Source organism: Marmota monax, unplaced genomic scaffold (genome assembly GCF_021218885.2).
Source record: "Marmota monax isolate L192 unplaced genomic scaffold, Marmota_monax_Labrador192_F-V1.1 WCK01_AAM20220418_F8-fsc00012, whole genome shotgun sequence".
Taxonomy (NCBI): Eukaryota; Metazoa; Chordata; class Mammalia; order Rodentia; family Sciuridae; genus Marmota; species Marmota monax.
Window position 1 is genome coordinate 32,587,197 of NW_026695227.1, and position 23,716 is coordinate 32,610,912.

The window sequence follows — 23,716 nt, forward strand, 5'->3', positions numbered from 1 at the left end:
GGAGGCTAAGGCAGAAGGATTGCAAGTTCAAAGCAGCTTAGCAAGACCCTGTCTTAAATATTTTTAAAAAGGGCTGGGATTGTGGTTTAGTGGTTAAGCACCCCTGGGTTCAGTCCCTTGTACCAAAAACAAACAAACAAACAAAAACAGATTGTCTGTACATTGAGAATTCCTGAAGGTTCTGAATTGAGGGGAAAAAAAACAATATTTTCAGGCTTCCATTTTTAGGGTTTACTTCCCTACTTTACGCTGGTAGTGGTCTAATACAACATCATGATCTCTCACCTAAACTGCTGCAAAATGCTGTCACATAGACTTGAGCTTTTGAATCTTTACATGATCTACTCTTATTGTTTGAGAAATGATTATTCCATTTGTGGATCATTTGCCTTTTGCTTGTTCTTTTGCACATTCCATTGCTTTTTGGTGCCCTAACCAAAGGGTGAACAACTGTAGAATGAGAAGGTAAAATTTAAATCTGATTATCCGACAGATTTGATACCATAAATTCATAAAAGTAAATAGCATTCTCCAAAATAACATTAAAGATTTTCTGGATTTCAGATATTCTAGCTTTCCTTGCTCACAGTAATAAATATTTTATACTAATGCCAGAGTTATAAGATCTTGAAGAGATTTCTTGGTCTAAAAATTAAGAAATAACTGCCTCTCATTCTAAAGGCCTTCATATGTGAATTGGAGAATCACAAGATGAGTATTTTAATATCAAAGACAGAGTGAGTCCCTAGCAGAATATTGTTGCCTTTTGATATAGGACAGAACAGGTAGCTCTTCTCAGCCATGTTTTCTGATGAATGACAGTGCAGTCTAAGACAAAAACAAAAGACAAAACCTAAACCCAGTAGGATTCAAGTTAGAGCCCAGGGCTGCCCCCTGGCGTTCCTCATACAGCATGACCTCCCTGTCTCTCCCATGCTGTAGCTAGTTGGCAGCCTGTCATCTCTTACCTGTACCAAAAAAACAGATGCAGGAACTTGGTAACACGTGTCACCTCCTTCAAACAAAACATCAGAGAAAACACAATTCATTTATATCCAATGTCTTTGTTTTCTACTCCATAATCCTCTTCAGTACTAGAAAAAGGAAGAAACATTCTTCTGAGCCTTAGCAACCCTGCTTAAGACATCACTAGTGAAAGTTGGCAGAGATGAAACTAGCCTTGTTTCCTGTTCCATCACTAGAAATGTTACCTTTGTAAGCACTCGAACTCTACTAGTGAAAACTGCTGCAACGGTAGAGTTGTTGTCTGACTACTGTCACCTCTAGTATAAAGCAAAGTCCATGTTTAAAACAACCCAAGAAACATCTATTCCTAAGGGTTTTTTTTTTTCCTTTGCCCTTTAAAAAAAAAAAAAATTCTTGAGACTGTAGTCAGTGATTTTTTTAACAACATGTCATTTTTTTTAGTTTCAAGAGCAGTAATCTAACCCAAAACTATTAAAAAAAAAAAAAAAAAGTCATGTTGATCTCTAATACATTGTGAAGAACAGTCAAGCCCTGGACTAAACAGACAGATATCAACACTAGCCACACTGGGCAGCTCGTAGATTTAGAAGCCTACAAAGTCAGGAAAAAAAAAAAAAGGCTGAAGAATAAACCTTGAGTAGAAAGCACTTTTGTTCAGATTTTATTTTATACTGTTTGGTAGAGGGAATATAGCTTTTTTTTTTCTTGAGCCTGCAAAATATGCATGCTCAGCTATTGCCTGAAAGATAACTGGCCTTGCATAGTCATAAAAGAGACGTTATGTACTGTTGAGTGATTCACTGCTAACCCAAAGGGCAGCTCTCTGTGGTTTTGAACAATCATGCCTTGTTTTTCAGAGGGGGAATGTGTTGAAAGGCAACTAGCAAGCTTGCAATTGCTCAGATTTTTTCCATGGGGGTTTATTTTACAAGTTGAAGAGGAGGGAGACTGGACTAAGATCTTTTTTCTTTTTTTTTTTTTTTTTCTCTTTTTTTTTTTTTCTTTTTTTTTTTTTTTTTTTTTTTTTTTTTGTCCCAGGTTGGTGCCTAGAAGAGATGATCAGGGTCAACTTGGGCAGGGGAGTTTGTTTTAGTTGAAATCAACATGCAATTTATTAAAATTCCCCAAAATGTTGTTCACAAACTTAGAAATTTTTGGTCCTATTTGTGGATCTGTCCAGTTACTGCAAAGAAAACAGTTAAGCGCAAAGAAAACACATTTCCATAGCAGAAAAGCCACACAAATGTCATTCCCCTCCTGGAAATCAAAAGAATGTGCTTCCCTCACTTCCTGCCAACACTCAGCAACCTCCCCTTCCAATGCAGGTGGTGGTGAATGCCTTGGTGGGCGCCATCCCCTCCATCATGAATGTGCTGCTGGTGTGTCTCATCTTCTGGCTGATTTTCAGCATCATGGGAGTTAACCTGTTTGCGGGGAAATACCACTACTGCTTTAATGAGACTTCTGAAATCCGATTTGAAATCGAAGATGTCAACAATAAAACTGAATGTGAAAAGCTCATGGAGGGGAACAACACAGAGATCAGGTGGAAGAACGTGAAGATCAATTTTGACAACGTGGGGGCAGGATATCTGGCCCTTCTTCAAGTAGTAAGTATTATTATTTGTTCAGTCTTGGGAAATTCACGCAACTAGCAGAAATTTCATTTGGTTCCTTCTCAACCCTACTTTCAGAATTGGAATTACTCTGAAACAGGGAGCAATATCATTTCCCAGACCAGTTTCAGGGAGACGTCTTTCCTGTATATTCTGACTTCTACAAGATCTCATTCAAAAGGAACCTCTCTCTTTGTGCTCAGAACTAGACCTACTCAGCAACAACTAAAACTTGCTGCAACATAATAAAGTGGTAGATCACCTCTCCCCAGCTCTGAATTGTAGTTAAAGTCAAGAAAACAAATAAAAAGGGCAATTTTGATGAAGAAGAAGAATCCTACATAATAGCTATGCTAAAGGCGGCTGTGCTGCGATTCTGCCGCTCTGACAGCTCAACCCCAGAGAAAGGGCTAATGTGGATAATATGGAGAAATGTGTTTTAATGATGTAGATAAGTCTCTCTTGCCTAACTTCATTCCATCATGCCTAGTTTTCTCTTCTCTCGCCAATTTTTTGGAATATTTGACAAGACAGTTGATGCATTGAAAAGCTCATAATCTTTGGAATCAGACAGATGTAATTTTGAGCCACGATCTGATGTTTATTGGGTATTCAATTTGGTACAAATTATTCCTCAGTTTCTTCATCAATTAAATGTAGATTATAATACTCTACATGGTTAAGTGAATTCATGAGCCAGGCACAGTGGTGCACACCTGTAATCCCAGCAACTCTGGAGGCTGAGGCAGGAGGATCACAAGTTCAAGACCTGCCTCAGCAACTTAGCAAGGCCCTAAGCAACTTAGCAAGTCCCTGTCTCTGAATAAAAAATGAAAAGACTAGGGATGTGGCTCAGTGGTAAAATCGTCCTGGGGTCAATCACTGGTACCAAAAAAAAAGAGAGAGAGAATTCATGATACTTGAAAAATATCTTAGCACAATGTTCAGCACATAGCAGAGCTTAATTATGATAATGGCTATTATGTGTTTTCATTACTATGATTGTAATACCCACATCATTCACTTGTTGTGAATATTAAATGTGAAATTGCAAATGAAGCTTTCACCCTAACCTAACACAGTAAGCACTCACTGTTAGGAAGAGGAGGCAAAAGTTAGGGGAATGAGCTGTATCATATCCTACCACAAAACTCTTTTGCTGTTCTACCCCAGTTCAAGAAATGGAACCCACAAATTGAATCTGAACTGGAGCAGCTCCAGAAAATATTAGTCAGACACAGTATTCAGAGTCCCCACCATAAGCAAGACACTGTGCTTGGCAATAGGACCATCAGGTGAATAAAGACACTGTCCTGTGCCCTGAAAAAGCTTAGAATCTGGCTGAACAAATTAAACATGAAGATATTAAATTGATTATCCATCTTTGTTTCCAAAAGTCATGCTAGATATAGGAGACAAAGAGAATTGGAAAGGGGTATTAATTGGAATTGGCATCAAGGATGCCACCAGGATTGCCATACTGCAGGCTACTTGTGTTTATTAGTAAGAGATAAGTTCTGACCTTGTTGTCTTTTTTTTTTTTTTTTTAGTGAAACTGAATTTTTCAGACCCCCCCCCCCATTGCTTTATAAACACTTTTTGAAAAAACAGCTCCTCAGTGGAAGGCTAAAGTCTAATAAGCACCTTGAGTAGATTCTTGCCACTTGTTTATAAATCTGCATTTGCCCTGGCTTTAGGTAGTCTTTTCAAACACATCTTAAGACCTTGTGTGAAAGTCATCAATCACTTACCATCGTCAACATGTTTTTTTGCCAAACTCTGATGTTATTTTCAGGGACTTACTCAAAGCCCCTTTGGGCCCTGTACGAACAAAAGGAAACTCTATGTCCATATGAGACTTACCCAAACTCCTTGTCCTGTGTCCTTACTGTTGGCCTTTGGGACTCCTACCTAGACTCCTCCCACTCCCTCACAGGCACAATCTAATGACTGACTCTGTTTGCCAGGCAACCTTCAAAGGCTGGATGGACATCATGTATGCAGCTGTAGATTCCCGAAAGGTAAGAATGTACCTGGTGGAACAGAACCTTCCTCATTGGTTAGAAAGCAGGCAGCATGGTGGAATCATCAAAGAGAAAGGACGGGAAGAATGGAGGCACCAAAATTTCTGTTTGGAATGTTAATTGCTTGTTTTATTGATTGTAGATCATTTTCTTCCTCTCAGTAAGTCCTCGCTCTCTCACATTGGCTACAAATGATTAGACAGTTGATTTTTACTCGGCCCCAACAGAGCTGTCTACTCTTCAGTCCTGTCTTGAAATAAAAGTGTGGCTCCTAACAGGCACCCCTCCCCTGCCCCTCACCTCGCGATTTGCATATTCTCCCAATAAGTCACAGCAGTGATGCTATCAGGGTCCTCCGAGCTGCCAGTATGGAGAAGGAGGCAGGCTGAAAGAAGCTAGGTCTCTCCCATCCCCAGTTTGTTCAGTAGCCCAGACAGGAAGTCACAGCTGATGGCTTTGGCATGTCGGAGTCACCCACCTGATCACCAAGCTGAAAGCTGACTCTCTCCTTTTCTCCTGTCCTTTGACAGCCTGATGAACAGCCTAAGTATGAGGACAACATCTACATGTACATCTACTTTGTCATCTTCATCATCTTCGGCTCCTTCTTCACCCTGAATCTGTTCATTGGTGTCATCATTGATAACTTCAATCAACAAAAGAAAAAGATAGGTCTCCTCCCCTCACTGCCAGTGGTCAACTCAGATGAGAGGCCCTCTGTCCCTGTCACTACAGAGAAAAGACCCCTCTTTATTTTCTCTAAAATCCAAATTGTCACCTCACTGTGACACTGGCTCCACTGTACATTAACCCCAACCAACTCTTCCTCTTCAGGGCTGGATTTTGCAACATGTGATTTACTGAATTTACTAGCAGTCTTGTACTCACAAGGCCTACTATACTGGTCTTGACTCCACCAGAGGGAGTTAGGGGCAGAGAGAGCCTCCGCTCCAGAAAGAAGCGGATGAGTAGTGCAGTGAAGCAGAAATTGCCCGGACTTGTCATCATCCATGTAAATCTCTGGTAATTGGGATCTGAAAGGCCACCCTGGAAAGTTCACTTCCTTACTTATCTCAGATGATTAACAGTTTTTTTCAAAACAAACTGAAGCTGGGTGCGGTGGCATATGTCTGTAATCCTAGTGGCTCGGGAGGCTAGGGCAGGAGGATCACCGAGTTCAAAGAGTTCAAAGCTAGTTGTGGCAACTTAGCGAGGCACTTAGCAACTCAGCAAGACCCTGTCTATAAATAAAATATTAAAAAGGGCTGGGAATGTGGCTCAGCGAGTTTAATCCCCAGTACCCCCCCAAAAAAAAAAATTGAAAAGATTACCCTTGTTATTCATTTTGTAAGTCAATTCTGCACAACAAACTTCAGAAAACTCTCTCTAAACTGCCTTCTTGCACTAGAGTTTACAAATTTTGAATGTCATCTAAAATAAGTGGGCCATGAGTCAGCAACTTAAAAAGCCCTAAGCAACTTAACAAAACCCTGTCTCAAAATTTAAAAAGGCTGGGAATGTGGCTCAGCGGTAAAGTACCCCTGGGCTCAATCCTCACATACCAAAAAATAAAAATAGAATTTTTTTCCTAGAAGCTTATCAGGAAATCAGGCCAAAAATATGTTATTATGAGACTGTGAGATGTGAGATGTACACCTTTGCTCTGAGGTTTACCCTTCCCTGAGGGTCTGTAGCCAGATAGTCCATTTCCTTCCTACCTAGCATGGCAAATCTCAGAAATCCTGAGCTGAAAACAAAGGTAGCTATCTCTTTGAATTAGAATAATCATTCTAGATCTATCTCACTCTGGGACAGGCAGCCACTAACCTGACCTCTGGAAAGGAAAGGGATATGTCTCCGTCAGTTCTCAGTGTTGATCCAGAACCTGGTCCAGAACCAGGCCTGTGAGCACCAGTTGTAATTGCTTTTCTCTTTTTCCCTCCTTTACTTTGGAGGTCAGGATATCTTCATGACTGAGGAACAGAAAAAGTACTACAATGCCATGAAAAAGCTGGGCTCAAAGAAACCACAGAAACCCATTCCCCGCCCCTTGGTGAGTACATTGTGCAGACCAAGAACATAGTGAGAACCTATCTGGGAAGACACTGCTAGGGTTACTGCAAAGGAAGGCAAAAGTGATTGCCTGGTATCTACTGATCTTCTCCAAGCTGCCCCATCCAAAAGATCAGAGTAAGGTGGCAGCAGAACAGGGATTACAGTGTGGCATGACTTCTATATCATGCTTGACTTCTCCTCTCAGCCCCTCCTCTTCCCTCCTTGGGAAGCAGCAGAGAACCGGCATGCTTACCACATTGACTCTGGCCCAGGTAATGAGATCTTTTTTTTTTTTTTTTTTTTTTTTTTTAATATCTTTATTTATTTATTTTTATGTGGTGCTGAGGATCGAACCCAGGGCCTCGCATGTGCTAGGTGAGCACTCTACTGCTGAGCCACAACCCCAGCCTAGAGATCTTTTAATAGACAACCAAAAATGAACAAAAGCTGATTCCTTTCCTACCACTTCAAGACTTCAAGATTTGGTCATTGTTTTCTCAGCCTCTGTGCCCAATAGACATGTGGGCAGGATGTCTGGGAGCTAAAACAATGCTTCTGGCTGTCAGAGCAGAAAGAGTGAAAGTAGGAGAGTCCTGTGACCTGGATTTCCTCTCTCTAACAGAATTGGGGCTGAGATTCAGCCTCACCCTTCATGGGTTGTTATTCTCTTGTTTCAGAGAAACAAGCTGAGTGGGTCATAATCTCCAAAAGCCTTGAGGTTTCTTCTTCTTCATCTATAACTTTCATTTAAAGTAATTTTTTTAAAAAAGGGCTGGGGATGTGGCTCAAGCAGTAGCGCCCTCGCTTGGCATGCTTGCGGCCCGGGGTCGATCGTCAGCACCACATACAAACAGAGATGTTGTGTCCCCCAAAAACTAAAAACTAAATATTAAAAAATTCTCTCTCTCTCTCTCTCTCTCTCTCTCTCAAAAAAAAAAAAAAAAGGCAGCAGAACACTTGAAGTCAAAGCTTAGGTGGAAGTCTAATTTGACAAATAAAAGTAGAGCTCCTTTGTTTAAACCAGCAGTTGGCTTTCCAGCCTGCTTTTCCCTGACCCCACAGTTGTTTCTGGCATACTCCTGCATAGCCACTGAGGGAAAAGAAGCCCAGGGGTTTGCAGAGCATTTTGGAAACCACCAAGTTAAAGTAATCCTGAAAATAAGTGGTAGCCCAAGTGCCTTGGTGCTTTTAAATATAAAATATCAGGGGAATCTTTAAAAAGACAATTTTTTTTTTATTTCCATGATGTTAAGACTTTCCGGTTAGTGATAGAAATGGAACTAAAGGGAATATTAAAGGATTAACATTTCTCAAGTTTACATTTGGGAACCTAAGTATATTTTCTTCCACATTAAACTATAAAAGTTAGTAGGTATGCTGGGCATGGTGGCACACACCTGAAATCCCAGCAGCTTGGGTGGTGGCTAAGGCAGGAGGATCACAAGTTCAAAGCCAGCCTCAGCAATTAAGTGAGATTCTGTCTTAAATAAAAAAAGGCTAGGGATATAAGTCAGCAATAAATCACCTCTGGGTACCAAAAAACAAAACAAAACCAAAAAAAAGCAGGCAGCTATAATAAAATGCAGGCAAACATTGAAGAAAGAAATAACTGGAGAACCATAACAGAGAAAAATGGAGGGTTGTGGGGGCAGATCTATTTCTACATGAGTAGTCAGAGAAAGCCTCGTCAAGGAAGGTGTTCTCTGGTGGGGATAGTGATTCCTGGAAAAGCAAACAAGGCTCTAGAAGCAGGAAATGCTAGTAACAGGCCACAAGTAACATCTGACTGTGAAGGCATCTCTCCGCCAAGTTAACAATAGGACCTTTGTGGCAGACGGGTGAGAAGCTATTGAAAGGTTTTAAGTGGGAGAATGATGTGATTCATTTATGTTTTTAAACAGTCCCACTCACCAGTGTGTGGAGACTGCTTTGGATGAGGGCAACAAAGGAAGCAGGAAGACCAGCTAAGAGACTTTTAGAGAAGTACAGGTGATGATGTGGCTAAGGTTAGTCCTCCAACCTTAGCCACTGGAAAGGCAATGAAGCAGGCCCAACCGAGTTCTTTTAAAGGGAGAGTCAGTGACTCTCAGGGCATTGGGGTATGAGAGAGAAGACAAAAACAGGGGACTCTAGATTTCTGGCTTGAGAGACAGATAAATAATTGAGAGAAGCAGAACAAGCCACGCGAAGGGAAAGGGAAAGGACTCAGCTGTGCTCTGGACCTGGTAAGTTTAAGACGTTTACGAGTCATCAGGGAGAGAGACTGAGAAGCTCAAGCAGTAGATAGGTGTAAACAGTAGGAATAAATGGGCTCTCCAGTACACATGTGTCAATAAAGAAAAGAGATTGAGAGATGGCCAACAGATGAGACTAAGGGGCAGCCAGGGAAGTAAGAAGATCTCAAAAGTGTTTGACACCATAGGTTCAAGAGGGAAGAATGGCAACTTGAGCAAACTCTAGCTGAGGCAATCTTGACGTCAGTCTCTGTCATGCTCCCCATAGAGCCGCAGGAGGGAGCTGGTCAGTATGACAGAGAAGATGGTAGAGACTGCTTCCTTGAATAGGGCAGTGGCTTCCCCAGGTCTGCATGGGAAGTCTTTATGAATCCTATTGTATCTCCCCCTCTTCCCCAGAACAAAATCCAAGGTATCGTCTTTGATTTTGTCACTCAACAAGCCTTTGACATTGTTATCATGATGCTCATCTGCCTTAATATGGTGACAATGATGGTGGAGACAGATACTCAGAGCAAGCAGATGGAGAACATTCTCTACTGGATTAATCTGGTCTTCGTCATCTTCTTCACCTGTGAGTGTGTGCTCAAAATGTTTGCCTTGAGGCACTACTACTTCACCATTGGCTGGAACATCTTCGACTTCGTGGTGGTCATCCTGTCCATTGTGGGTGAGTGGGGCAGGGCAATAAGGGAAATGGAAAGGGCCTGACTGGCTTTGAGGATGAGATTCTTGGGGTAGCAATGAGTTACATGGGTCTGAGGTGCAGGCAGGTAGGTGGTCCTCTTAGCTTAAGCCCATACCCCTAAGATATCTCATGGGCCTGCCTAGCAGATTATGTGGTCAGTGAGTTCCTACTATGTTGTAAATGCTGTGACTCTGGGGAAGAGAAACATACAATTTGGTTCTTGCTTTCAAAAAATTTAAGCAAGGAAAGGTTAAATGTCTTTAAAAATACATCTATGGGAGCCAGGCACAGTGGCACACACCTGTAATCCCAGTAAATTGGGAGGCTGAGGCAGGAGGATTGCCAAGTAAAAAATACAAATAAAAGGACTGAGACTATAACTCAGTGGTAGAATACTTCCTACCATGTTTGAGTCCTTGGGTTCAACCCTGAGCACCCCCCAAAAAGGTATGAAATGAGAAATGGAATGGCCAGAGGTAGTTAAGTATTAATGAAATTGTCTAGGAAAATTTTCTCGTGGCGATGGGTCTTGGTAGTGCTGTTGCTGCTAAGATTTTTCTGTGGGCCAGGTACAGCTTGAGAATTAGCCACATGTCTCATTGGATCTGATGATAGCCCAGGAGGCAGGCTGTTTTGTCATCTTTGCAAAATAGATGTACAGGTCCCTCCACGGAGGCGACCAGAGGCAGAACTCAGGCTGGTCTCAAAGTTTATGTTTTGCTTCAACCTAAAAGAATAGAAGGGATGATGTCTCTGTAGGTGGGCTGAAAGATATGCTACCTTGTTGATTACCCTCCCAAAACATTTCCCCACCTTCCTGAAAGGCATCCTGAACCATGTGAAACTCTGCTTTGATTCCAGATAGGCATGACTGACCTGTCCCAACAGAGACCGGATGCAGGAGATTCACAGAAACCAGCCCCAGAGCTCCAGGGTTTACCAGGAGGCAGCTGGCCTCCTTAGCCTGTGCCTCCTCTAAATCTGTCCTCCAGAGCAGCATGTCCAAAAGTGTGTTGACACATACAACACTAAACCCATACGTTTCTCAGCAAAGAATCCCACAATGGAATTACTTCAGGCAACACTATACATGAAATTTCCTTTTGGAAGGTCACCACACATGTTAGCCTACTGAATTCTCTAGGAAGTCCCTACAGGAAACAATTCTGCTTATCACACCATCCACCTTCATTGGACCATAGCACCCGTCATTCAAGTAATAATCGCTCATGTTTCAATGAAATGTACTGTCAGCTGGTCAGCATTCCATGTGCCTTTCGAGTGTGCTACCATATAGCCCTCAAACAAGCCTCTAAGTAGCATGAGGAACTGAGGTCTAGACAAGGACCCGAGACGGGCAACAGATAGGGATCAAGTAGGGGATCAATCCCAGCCCCCCACTGGAAGTCCATGCCTAACTTCCCACAAAACACACTGGACAATGTAGGTGTTGTCCGCTTTTCTACCCACCCACTATTGAGTGGGATAGAAAATCCACAGATGAAGTTCATGCCACCTGTGCTCAGATGGCCCTCCAAAATAAGAGAGAGAGTAGTAATGTTTTAATGATGGGGATTTTTTCTACATATGAATGTATTCAGAAACAATTATAGAAACTCTTTCTTAAGAGGAATTGAGCCTGGCACAGTGGTGCACCCCTGAAATCCTACAGCTTGGGAAGCTGAGGTAAGAGGATCACAAGTTCAAAACCAGCCTCAGCAAAAGTGAGGCACTAAGCAACTCAATGAGATCCTGTCTGTAAATAAAATACAAAATAGGGCTGGGGATGTGGCTCTATAGTTGAGTACCCCTGAGTTCAATCCCCAGTTCCCACGCGCCACCCCCCAAAAAAAGAGGAATTGTGTAAACTAGCTCTATAACCACCTGAAGTACCCCTTGAAGTATCCCCTAAAGTACCCACTGCCTGGATTGCTGACTGTCCCATTTCTGTCTCCTTTCTGTGGGGATAGATATAGGTTCATCCTTTCATTCTTCAAAACCTTACTCAGAGCCGGGCGCAGTGGCACACACCTGTAATCCCAGCAGCTCTGGAGGCTGAGGCAGGAAGATAGCAGATTCAAAGCCAGCCTCAGCAATGGCAAGATGCTAAGCAACTCAGCAAGATCCTATTTCTAAATAAAATAGAAAATAGGACTGGGGATGTGGCTCCATGGTCGAATGCCCCTGAGTTCAATCCCCAGTACCAAAAAGAAACACTTAGGCATCGCTGTCTCTCTAAAGCCTTGCTTGCCCACCATGTACAGGATGCAGTATCAACAATAATAGATGTTACACTGCCTAACTTCTTATGATTACTGGTTTTTTACTTAATTGACAAGTAAAAAGAAGAGAACTGAGAAATTGTCTTTGGTCCTGGATGAGGTAGAAATTTTCTGGAAAGTGCAAACACTATGGAATCCAAGCTCCTGAAGAAAAACCCTATTCTCTGACCCTTCATAGCCTAAAACCTTCAAAGAAGAGGTTCTATAGCCTCTGCAGCTAACTGCTCCAATATTTATGAAATCTTATGGTTAAAAGATACTTCCTTCATTAAATTAAACGTGCCCTGTCCATGGAAACTCATGTTGTTTCATTGGGCCTGGATGGCAAGAGGCGACACTGGAAGACAAGAATAGTCCACGTTTCCCTTCCGTTCTCTTTCCAAGCCTTTTGATCTCTTTCCGTGGTCCCTCGTTGGCCTTCCCCTGTTGTTCTTTAGTTTTAAGGATAAAGTGGTCTGGTTGAGGTGGGCTTGTGGGTAAGTGTAAGTAGAAAAGGCCCTCTGACGTGTGCATTTTACCTCTACTTGTGTATCCTCCTTAAAGCGATGGCATTTTTACCTGCCAAAATTGGTTTCTGGTTTATGGGTTGCAGCTCAAAATCTCAAAGCTGAGTTGAAAGCCATTCCTGAGCTATCACTTTAGTTTTTTAGGCTATTTTGATGCAGTAGGAGATAGAGGGATGGGCAAAGAAAGATGTTTTGTTGTTTTTTTTCAGAACCAATATAAAGATACTTTGAAAATCAGTGGCATTAGCAGAATATCTAAGACATCAAAGTCAAAGGGTAGCATGGTATGGCAGGAAACTGAGACCTCACATTCATTGTTTGTAGATATGGGTTTTTGTGGGGGCGTTTTTGGTACTGGGGATTAAACCCAGGAGTCCTTTACCATTGAGCCACATCCCCAGCCCTCTTTTTATTTTTTGAGACAGGTCTCGCTAAGTTGCTTTAAGGTCTTGCTAAGTCGCTGAGGCTGGCCTTGAACTTGCAATCCTCCTGTGTTAGCCTCTGGAGTGGTTGAGATTGCAGACATGCACCACCATGCCTGCAGTGGATATTTGATGGCATTGTGAAGAGCAATCTATAGCACCTTGGAAACTTTATGTGCATATATGTGGTAAAAAAACTCATTGTCCTGGAATAGAAAAACAGATAAATTAGGACCTACTTATAAAAGTGAATACCATTCAATTGTTAAAGTGAATAATCTAAAATTATTTTAACACAAGGGATCAATCTCACAAATTAAAACAAGTGCTGTGTGATGGCACACACCTGTAATCCCAGCAACTTGGTAGGCTAAGGCAGGGAGATCACAAGTTCAAGGATAGCATCAGCAACTCAGCAAGACCCTGTCTCAAAATAAAAAATGAAAAGGACTGGGATTAAATCCCCACACACACACACACAAAAAAACAAGCTGGAGCTCTAAAAAGATTCAGTATAATTTCTTAAACATTGTAGAATGCTGTGTAGTATTTATGGGTTTATGCATACATAGTAAAACTATATAGTAAAATGATACTTAAATATTATGGATACTTCTGAGAATGAAGAGAGAATGAGCAAATTTTGTAAAATGCTAATCTGTTTGTCATGCACATAGTTGTCTATATCAGTTTTCTCTACTTTTCTATGTTTTTGGTTGTTGTCATTGTTTTGCAGAGCTGAAGTTGAACCCAGGGCCTGGTGCTTGCTAGACAAGTACTCTGCCACTGAGTTACACCCTCATCCTTTATTTTATTTTAAGACAGGGCCTCACTAAGTATGTATAGGCTGGCTTCCAACTTGCAATCCTCCTGCCTTAGCCTTATGAGTAGCTGGGATTACTGTTACATCACTCTGCCCAACTTACTTTTCTGGATGTTTGAAACATGTAATGTCTTCTTATTTTGAGAATTTAGATTCTGTAATAAGGAACTCATTCTACAAGCACTTTGAACTTAAAAGTTCCACAGCTAGGTAAAAAAAAAAGAAAAGGGTTTTCTAGGTGCAGTGGCACATGCCTATAATCCCAGTGGCTCAGGAGGCTGAGGAGGAGGATTATGAGTTTCAAAGCTAGCCTCAGTGACTTAGCGAGGCCCAAAACAACTCAGTGAGACCCTGTCTCTAAATAAAATATAAAAGCAGGGCTGGGGATGGGGCTCAAGGGTAAAGTGCCCCGGAGTTCAATCCCTGGGTACCAAAAAAAAAAAGAAGAAGAAAATGGACATCTCTAATCCCAGAAAAATAACTTCTTCTGTTCCTCTCTTAGGAATGTTCCTGGCTGATATCATTGAGAAATACTTTGTTTCCCCAACCCTGTTCCGAGTCATCCGATTGGCCCGTATTGGGCGTATTTTGCGTCTGATCAAAGGCGCCAAAGGGATTCGTACCCTGCTCTTTGCCTTAATGATGTCCTTGCCTGCCCTGTTCAACATTGGCCTTCTGCTCTTCCTGGTCATGTTCATCTTCTCCATCTTTGGGATGTCCAATTTTGCATATGTGAAGCACGAGGCTGGTATTGATGACATGTTCAACTTTGAGACATTTGGCAACAGCATGATCTGCCTGTTTCAGATCACAACCTCAGCTGGTTGGGATGGCCTGCTGCTGCCCATCCTAAACCGCCCCCCTGACTGTAGCCTAGACAAGGAACATCCAGGGAGTGGCTTTAAGGGTGACTGCGGGAACCCCTCAGTGGGCATCTTCTTCTTTGTAAGCTACATCATCATCTCCTTTCTCATTGTTGTGAACATGTACATTGCTATAATCTTAGAGAACTTCAGCGTAGCCACAGAAGAAAGTGCAGACCCTCTGAGTGAGGATGACTTTGAGACCTTCTATGAGATCTGGGAGAAGTTTGATCCCGATGCCACCCAATTCATCGAGTACTGTAAGCTGGCAGACTTTGCAGATGCCTTGGAGCATCCTCTCCGAGTGCCCAAGCCCAACACCATTGAGCTCATTGCCATGGATCTGCCAATGGTGAGCGGGGATCGCATCCACTGTTTGGACATCCTTTTTGCCTTCACCAAGCGGGTCCTGGGAGATAGTGGGGAGTTGGACATCCTGCGGCAGCAGATGGAGGAGAGGTTCGTGGCATCCAATCCTTCCAAAGTGTCTTACGAGCCAATCACTACCACACTGCGGCGCAAGCAGGAGGAGGTGTCTGCAGTGGTCCTTCAGCGCGCCTACCGGGGACATTTGGCAAGGCGGGGCTTCATCTGCAAAAAGATGACTTCCAATAAGCTTGAGAATGGAGGTACGCACCGGGAGAAAAAGGAGAGCACCCCCTCCACAGCCTCCCTCCCATCCTATGACAGTGTAACTAAACCTGACAAAGAGAAACAGCAGCGGGCAGAGGAAGGAAGAAGGGAAAGAGCCAAAAGACAAAAAGAGGTCAGAGAATCCAAATGTTAGAGGAGAGCAAAAATGAAATGTTATATCAGTTTAAAACTTGCAAGTGAAAGATTGTTTACAAACTTCCTGAATATTATCAATGCAGAACAGCTGTGGAGACACTGTAACCTGAAGAACTATACCAAATGTAGTCTGCTTACCATGTGACACAGTTGCATCTTGAGCAGTGACCTGCCAAGGGCAAAGGACCCTGCTCCCTGAACTCACAGATTTTCTATTGCTTGGGCAGGTGGTTACTGCATGTTCCACATTCAGTCAATGCAACTTAGGACAAAACTAACAGGATACAAAAACAGGAGAGGCTGCCGGGACCAGCATATTTCCGTTGCAGCCAAATGGATTTTATTTTTTCATTTTGTTGATTCTCAGAAGCAGAAAGCATCACTCTAAAAATTTGTTTGTTCATGCAAACTATATTTGCATTCTTACATTAGTTAAGCTAAGCAGCAAAAAGAAAACACACACACACTCACATTTAGCCCATGTCATTTAATTGTCAGTTTCTTTGACATAAACCGCATCTTCTCCACATGGGCTTCACGTGGTTTGGAGATGGGTGGGGGAAAACAATCAGGTTTTTTCAGGCTGAGGAGGACTTGCTCAGGCCAATTCCAAACATTGTGCTCGTTCAATGCGTAGAAATGATTTGCATGATGGCATGCCGTGATCAGAAGTCATGCATGAGATCCATACACCACAGGACACTACTAATCCTGTCCCCTGCATTGGGTCAGCCTTTGGACAGGACCCAGCCCTGCACCGTTCACTGTATTTGGAGAAAATGGTAAGAGTTCCATACCGGCTGCAATTCTTTATATGAGTTCCTATAAGTGTTTCATACACCTTCTGGTAGGGAAACAGTCAATCAATTGACCACCACCAAAAACAAAAAACAATCCCAGTCCAACAAGCAGATGGATCCGTTGCGTGTATTTGTTTAACAAACATCTCTAACATACAGCCATTGTTGCACATTTTGCAAGATGAACTATTTAATGCTGCTCTGTGTCTAGTACATGGGGAGACTTTGATCCCGAATGGCTTGTACTATTAATGTCACTGTAAAACCAAATCCTAGGGCTAAAAAAAAAGTTCATTTGTATTTTGCAATATTTATGATGATTGTTTAGCCTTCATACTGGAGAACTGACACTTAAATGGGGTAGAGATAAAAGTGCTGTTCAGGGTAGCACGTTATCTCTAGGGGGTATTTTGGAGAACTTAAAATGACATTTTGTTGGGGGTCATGGGGTGCTCACTTCACCTAGTTTCATGCCCTTCTGCATTGTGGCTTTCTCTGGGCTTGGGTCAATATGGAGAAGGGTTCAGATCTTCTGAACTGTCCAGAGGGATTGTCACAAGCTCACACCTGCACACAACTTTCTTATTGGACCATTAGAAACTGTCCTCCTGCCTCCATCACATTTCCCCACTGAGCAGGACTTCCCTTTCCACCCTCACAGGGCTGGGTGAGGGCTGCAGCACTGGGGTATGGCTATGGTTTCTTTTGACTGTTACTAGAGCAACAGTCACTGCTGGGACCTGAGGTGTAGATGAAACCGCCTCTGAACCAAGCCCACTTGGTTTCTTTACTGCACTGGTTTTCATGAGAAAGTGACTTAATATTAATTCTGTAGGGTGTTCCAGCTTCCCCCAGCACATTCCCTCTCAGCCAGTTTTGCTCTCTGCTTAAAGACCTGCCCATTGTCATTGGAGGGTGGCTTCTGGGGGAGTGTCATCTTCATTCCATCTCCTACCCTATGGATGACAGTGCTAATCCAGGGGTATCTCATCTGATGACTAGGTTTCAAAGCCGACATGCTGCAGTTGAATGTTTCAGGAAGTCTGTTTGAAGAGTGAGGAAAGACTTTAGCATGGGAATCAAATCAAAATAAACTCTTCCTGAATCATACAATCGAGGGGGAAAAAAACCCAACCCATAATCAGACATACCAATCTGCCTTGCAGTAGATGTACTTTGGATGTAGTTTCACAGTCCACTTGACTTGTTTTGCATAGAACAAACCACAGCAAGTCAGTAAGCAGAACTTTCTTGTTGGACCATTAGAAACTGTCCAGCTCTCTTAAGCCTGCTTCTGCGGCCATCCATAGAGTTTTGTATTACACCTGATACCAGGTTGGGAAGGCATCTCTTTCAGTGTTCCTGCTGACTGCTAGGATGAATGTAGAGTACCATGTACAGGCTGCATTGTAAACAGCACAAAACAGAAGCTGACATGTGTGGTTATTTTTAAGAGAATTATAAATACTGTAATATATAATTTTATTTTATTGGCATGCCTTTTTGTAAATACAAATTAACTTATTAAATAGGAAATGGCTTCTGGCTTACGCCATTGTCATGTTTATTTTTATTTTTTATACTTTTTTTTCTTCTTAGAATTTAGATGCTGTCGGCCAATGTACATCCCCAAACCAGACAGACAGACAAAAAATTTTTTATTGCTACTGGTCTTTTCCAAAACAACAAAAAGTATATATTTTTGTTCCAATGTGCAATAAATTCTAACCACTTCTATGCAAGATTTGGCTAAACTTAATTGTTCTTAGGTCTTGAGATGGACAACAGAGCTATCCAGTCCCACTAGGTACAACAAGCGCTCATGCTAGTGATGTCATTAAGCTACTAGAGCCTACTAATGAGATTTTTCTGAGATCTGACCTTTTTCCTCCCCTCCACTCCTGATCCCAGCCCAGCGGGCCACCTCCTTAGTAACACATGGGCCTTGGTATCTGACACCCATCAGCCAGCTTCATAGGAAAGAAGCCACCTCCGCTGTATCTGAAGTTTTGTGGTTTTCTTTTCTTTTCTAACTTTTCCCACCTCTTATCCCTCGCCCATTATCCCTACACCCACTCACTTACTCTCTCACTCACCCGTCCTGCTCCACACCTCTTTGGTAGTAAATGACACCATCACCAGCAGTTTACACCCGCAGTTAACAGGCATTGAACTGAAAGAATCAGCGATGGCGTTCTGCACGCCCTCACTGGGTGAGTGAGTGGCAGCGCTTTGCCAAATATTAACAAAGCCAATCAAAAAGCAGCAGCAGCCACAGTATCACTGCACATATATATATATAGATATATAAATATAATATAAATATTTATTTTTTGTAGCCGGGTCCTTGGTGCAGTATTTATACTCCACAATCCACCTTTAAAAAAAGGACAAAAAGCAAAAAGATGTGTGATGCTGTTAATTTAAAATGCAGAGCCAAAGCCACTGAGCAGCAGCTGCCATGGTTGCTGGTTTGTGCGTGAAAAACACTTTCCAAACCCCCTCTTCTGTCCTTAACCTCCTTATTGCTTAGGATGAGGAGAGTCCATAATTTAAAGCAGAGGGTGAGAAAAGAAAAAACTTCCAAGTCAACACAACCTTCTCTTGCTCCTTCCTCAGTGAGCTGCTTTGGGCATCAGAAGTTGCTGGGGCAGAGAAACAGAAATGCCTGTCAAAGCCCCTGGAGCCACAGTGCCCAGGGGGTTCTTTTCTTTTTCGCCACAACCAATGTAAACTGTAAAAGACCAATAGTGTATTAGTGAATGCATGGAGGCCAACGCTGCCCTAAATGAGACGTGATTAAAAAAAAATACATCACTACTATAAGCCAAAAGGAAACAAAATAAAAATGACCCTTTTTACTGTACAAGGGAAGCCTGTCTTGGTGTGCATTTGTTGCTTGACCGTCCCAATTCTTAAGTCCGGGAGGGGTCTGGGAACTGGGACCTTAGCACATTTGGGGAAAGAAGGGGAATGGGACAGAGAGAGACACCAGAGGGTCTCGCATTTCTGGCTAAACTGAGATTGGAGAGAAAAGCCAGGTCCTCACCTTCCCAGATCCCCACTGAACCATTGCATGTGGTACCCACACCCCAGGCTGGTGCTTAGAGGCCCTTAAAAACTCCCTTCTCACCTAATCCACCTGGCGGAGCCCTCAGCTATGACTTAAGCCAACCCAGCTGGACTGGCCTCACCTCTGCCTTTTTCATCAGTGTGTTTAAAAAAAAAAAAAAATACCCCCCATGTTCCAAAGCTAGGGCAAGCACAAAATGCCCAACAGCCTCTGCTCTGCTAGCTCGTGCTGGGCCCTGCCCTCCATCACCCCCCACAGGTAGACCAGCAGACTAGTTCTGTCCATATTTGTGCAAGGGGGCACCCCCCTTAGAGACACCCCCCTCTAGGCTGTGTCTCCTGGTCCAGGAACACTCAGGAGGATCTTGAAGTGCCCACTTTAGCTCGCTCCAGTAGCTCCACTCTGGAGATGTGGCTGGTAGGTCAGTTCCCATTCCCGGCCCCTGGGGCCCCAGCCTCCAGGCTGCTGTGGCTGTGAGATTGCCATGCGTTATGGAGTCCTGGGCATCTTTTGTACTGATGCCTCTTTTCTTTTCTCAGATGTTGCCCAAACTTTTGCAAAAAGCTTCATTCATTTTCAGGTACCCCCTAAAGAATCAGCTGCAACTAGTCAACCAGGGGGACATCAGGAGAGAAGAGGAAATCTGGTTGGGGGGGGGGGTGCCCAAGATTTGCACCAGAGTCTTCATTGTGGCTCTATGCTTTCTTGGATTCCCTTTTCAAGGTTACCAAGATTTCCTTTATGAAAATGCTCCTGAGGCACTCCCTGCCCCTGCCCCCCACTGCTGTTTGCTGTACATAGAGGCTAAGTGGGGTGGGGTGGGCGGGTGTGCACATGTGGTGTGTGTGTGTGTGTGAAGAGTGTATATAAGTAAAGGGGAGTGTGGTCCAGTGGTTCCAGAAAAGGGACAGAACTCCTGTGTTCTATTCCTAGCTTGACCACTGGCTCGCTGTGTGGCCTTGGGCAAGTCACTTAACCTCTCTGTGCCTCAGTTTCCCCATCTGTAAAATGGGGATAATAATACTGACCTACCTCACAGGGGTGTTGTGAGGCTTTAACTAAATGTTTTGTAAAGCGTTTTGAGATACAGAGGCAAAGGCACTAGGGAAGGGCAAAGTATTATTTGGACTTAAGGAAGATGAAATGGTACCATAAATGCTGCTATTCTGAGAGCCATTTTAAACTGCACTGCTCCAACCACCCCCGCTTCTCATCACCAGAACAGCAGGTCGAGAAATGTCTCTCCTTTCACTTGCTTCTGGGGTTTCTGGTTATTCTCCACATTTTTCCCCCTTGCTGTACCTCCTTCCCTCATCCCCTCGACTTGTTCCCTGTTCTGTTTATGCGGAAATGGCAGAAATGCTAAGAAATGAGAATGTATAAGTGGATTGGTTTATAGTCTGAAATTTCAATTTTACTTTGTACTGTACATCTTTTTACTTTAGAATTTGCAATAAAGGGTTACGTCAATCTTGTTTTCAATTCTCCTCTTGGATTGGCCTGTCATTCTGTCATGGCTCTCACTCCTAAGCCCTGGACTCAGAAGTGGGTGGGAAAGGTCCTGGGCTCCAGCTGGAACTTCAGGAAGCCTTGCCTGAGTGGGGCAACTGGTAGGCAGCAGCCTCTGCAAGAGGGCGCCCCTCTCCCTGCACTGCCCCTGCACAATCCAGCAGCACCTCAGAGCAAACCCAGGGAAGCTGTGCATATTGTTCTGGTCCCATGTGTGTCTCAAGCTCCCTCATCCGGCACATACCATTCCTCTGGGACTCAAATTTTCAGGTCAGTGGTTCTGAGTTCAAAAGCCTGACTATGGCACTAAGAAACTGTGAGCAGGGTTTCCTGATGTCTAATAGAAATAACTTCCTTCTTGGGTTTGGAGGAGAAAATCAAATAATGTACAGAACTTCTTTGCACCAGCCCTGCACACAGACTGTGTTCAATAAGTGGTAGCTCTTAGTGGGAGAAAAACTGCAAGATAAGGCAGAACTAAGGCTGTTAAGAAGTGAGAGGTCCGCCCCCACCCTGCGAGACTGGCACCAGCGCCCCTGGTGTTCCATCTGCAGTCCACGGGCTAGGCTGGGCATTTCCAACCGACAACAAACTGCTCCCTCCGCTGGGCATTTTGGAACATTTTTATCAAACGTACAAGGCAGCACTCCTAAAGCCTGGTGCTCCCGTTTCACCACGGGGGGTATGGAGGCGAGGGGCAATCTGGCTCAGCTGCAACCCGAGCCCGGAGGGCTGGGGACGCGAGCGGCTCCCTAGTCAGAAGCGGCTCTGTTTCCCACCGGCGGTGCGCCTCGGCTGGCCTCGGCCGGGGCATGGTGGGTGGGTCACGGCCTCTGGGCCGCGCCGGGTCGCCATCGCGGCCAGTGATCCACAGCGTGAGCAGGATAAGCAGAGCCCCGGAGCCCAACGCTCCCAGGAAGCCTGTAAGGAGGCCGAGCGCCAGCGGCCCGGCCCAGCCCGCGGGGCTCCGCTCGTACGGGGGCTGCGGCAGGCGCTCCACGATCAGCTCTAGCTCGTCCCAGTTGGGCGCGTGATCCAAGGTGCGCCGGGGCCGCGGGGCCGCGGCGGGGACGTGGGCGGCGACTCCCGGAGGCGGCAGGTAGTGCTGCCCGAACTTGCGCAGCTGCAGCGTCGCCTGCTGGTGGAGGTTCTTACCGAGCTCCCGGGCCACATCGGGGCGACCAGTACGCCGCAGGGCCCGGGCCACACGGTCCCAAGACAGGGACAAGGCTTTGGCAGCCAGCCAGGACGCCAGGGCTTCCCGGCAATCGTCGGAAACTTTCCTGGGCTCGGTCACCTGGCTCGTCGGGACCTCAGTCGCCTCCCGCCGCCGCCGCCGCCGCCGCCACAGCTGGTCTGGAGACCCCGACAGGAGTGTTCGCGGCTTGGGCTTCGCCAGACGATTCTCGGAAAGCCGGGCCAGCTCGGCCTCCACGTCGGGCTCTGACGCCTCCAAGAGTGACCGAAAATGGCCACACTCCTCCGGAGTCAGCAGCTCGGCCAGACGGACGGCCGCGTGAGGGCCCAAGGCGTCCAGGGCCCCCGCCGGACCCAGCACCCAGCCCCAGAGCGCCAGCCCCAGAGCCAGAGCGCCCATCGTAGGGCCAAGTCCAGGACCTCAGCCTTTGCTGGGAGGGGCTCCGAATGCCGGCGGAGGCTGGGGTCCTCACTCCCATGGATTGTGGGAGGGCGGGGACTTCGAACCCTCAGGAACGGAAGTGCAGGAAGGGTCTCCGAGCCACAGGGAGTGGGGATAGATTTGAACACTCAGGGACTATGGGCTAGAGGCCCCAACCACCAGGATGAGGAGAAGGGCTTCCAACACTAGGACTGGTTGGGAAGGAAGACTCACTAAGCCCAGGAACTGCAATGAAAGGATCTGCGATAGCCACGGGTTGGGTGGGATGGGCCCCCAGAAGGCTAGGATTCTGGGCCCTTATATTGAAGGGCCACCTCCTTATTCTCGCTAATCTTCAAATTTGGCCAATTCCTTTTCTAGTTCACTTACCACACCCTCACCCTCCACCAAGAAGCCCTAGACACCCCTGCTCTCCATCATCCCCAATACCCAGTCAAGTCCTAAATTCTCTTGGGGATGACCTTGTCCTTTCTCATTCTTGCACAACTGCTCTGCCTCCATCCTAATTAGATAAGCACCTCCTCTGGTCTCCCATCCTCCACACACACTGGGGCTTCATTTCCCTAAACTTGTTTTATTTCCCCCCAAGAAAGCTTGGCTCTGGCTTTCCTTTGGCTCTTGGTTGGTACTTTTAGGCTGCCCAAAAAGTATCCCTGGCCTGCTCCCTGACTGGCAAACACACACTGCTTAGCCCAGACTCCATAAGCACCCCTCTGCTTGCCCTTGCCCCAGCACCGTGCAGCTCTGCCTTTCCACTGTTTCGCCCACTGGACTAGCTGATGCTGACCACCCACACAAAGGATGCTGATGACACCACCCTGGATCCAGCCACTAGACTGTGAAGTGTATCCACTGTCCCCATCGCAACCAGCAGGTAAGAGGGATTTAGATTTGTTGAATCAATGTATAAAATCTTAACTTGCAAAACAGTCCTCTGTCCACTTCAACCTCCCCACCACATATGTACCATACTTTTTTTGTGGAGCTCTAGCTTTTCTCCCCACCCTCATCCTGCCATAATGGGTATGAACCCAGGGGTACTCTATCACCAAGCCACATTCCCCAGTCCTTTTTATTATTTGAGACAGAATCTCACTAAATTGCCCAGGCTGGCCTGCCTCAGGCCTTCCAAGTAGCTGGGATTACAGGCATATGGCACGGCATTGGGCTTAAGCCCCAGTTCTTAACAGAGAATTTGGAGATTCTACTGGTAAAGTCCCAGCTGACTTCTCCAATCTCACTTACCTACCCCTCCCGAGCCTATTTCTTACTTCATACTCTTGGATTTAAAAAAAAAAAAAAAAATCACACTGCTGCATAGTCCCACACAAAAGATGCTGATGATATCATTTCCAGCCTCCATGCTTTTCTGGGCCATCCTTCCTATCTAGGAAGATCCCTGAAAC

At 44.8% G+C, this 23,716-nt stretch overlaps 2 protein-coding genes across 8 annotated transcripts in view; one reads left to right on the top strand and one right to left on the bottom strand.

Annotated features, from left to right (window-relative positions):
• The window catches only part of Scn8a (sodium voltage-gated channel alpha subunit 8), a 176,870-nt gene extending 156,226 nt beyond the window's left edge, over positions 1-20,644 (top strand). For all 7 annotated transcript variants that reach the window (XM_058576372.1, XM_058576371.1, XM_058576370.1 and 4 more), the window contains 6 exons: positions 2,313-2,597; positions 4,571-4,624; positions 5,158-5,295; positions 6,576-6,680; positions 9,316-9,586; positions 14,140-20,644. In XM_058576372.1, the coding sequence (XP_058432355.1) occupies positions 2,313-2,597; positions 4,571-4,624; positions 5,158-5,295; positions 6,576-6,680; positions 9,316-9,586; positions 14,140-15,287 (2,001 nt within the window). In that variant the 3' untranslated portion in view covers positions 15,288-20,644. The remainder of the gene's footprint in view (positions 1-2,312; positions 2,598-4,570; positions 4,625-5,157; positions 5,296-6,575; positions 6,681-9,315; positions 9,587-14,139) is intronic.
• Tmdd1 (transmembrane and death domain 1) lies at positions 20,531-23,662 on the bottom strand. The gene has a single exon (XM_046435906.2). It carries the CDS (start codon positions 22,266-22,268, stop codon positions 21,342-21,344), a length of 927 nt encoding a protein of 308 aa, XP_046291862.1. The 5' UTR covers positions 22,269-23,662; the 3' UTR covers positions 20,531-21,341.
• Between the last annotated feature and the right edge of the window lie 54 nt (positions 23,663-23,716).

Excerpts from the sequence above, each read along its gene's own strand:
- Tmdd1 (XM_046435906.2), bottom strand. The coding sequence starts at position 22,268 with ATGGGCGCTCTGGCTCTGGGGCTGGCGCTCTGGGGCTGGGTGCTGGGT.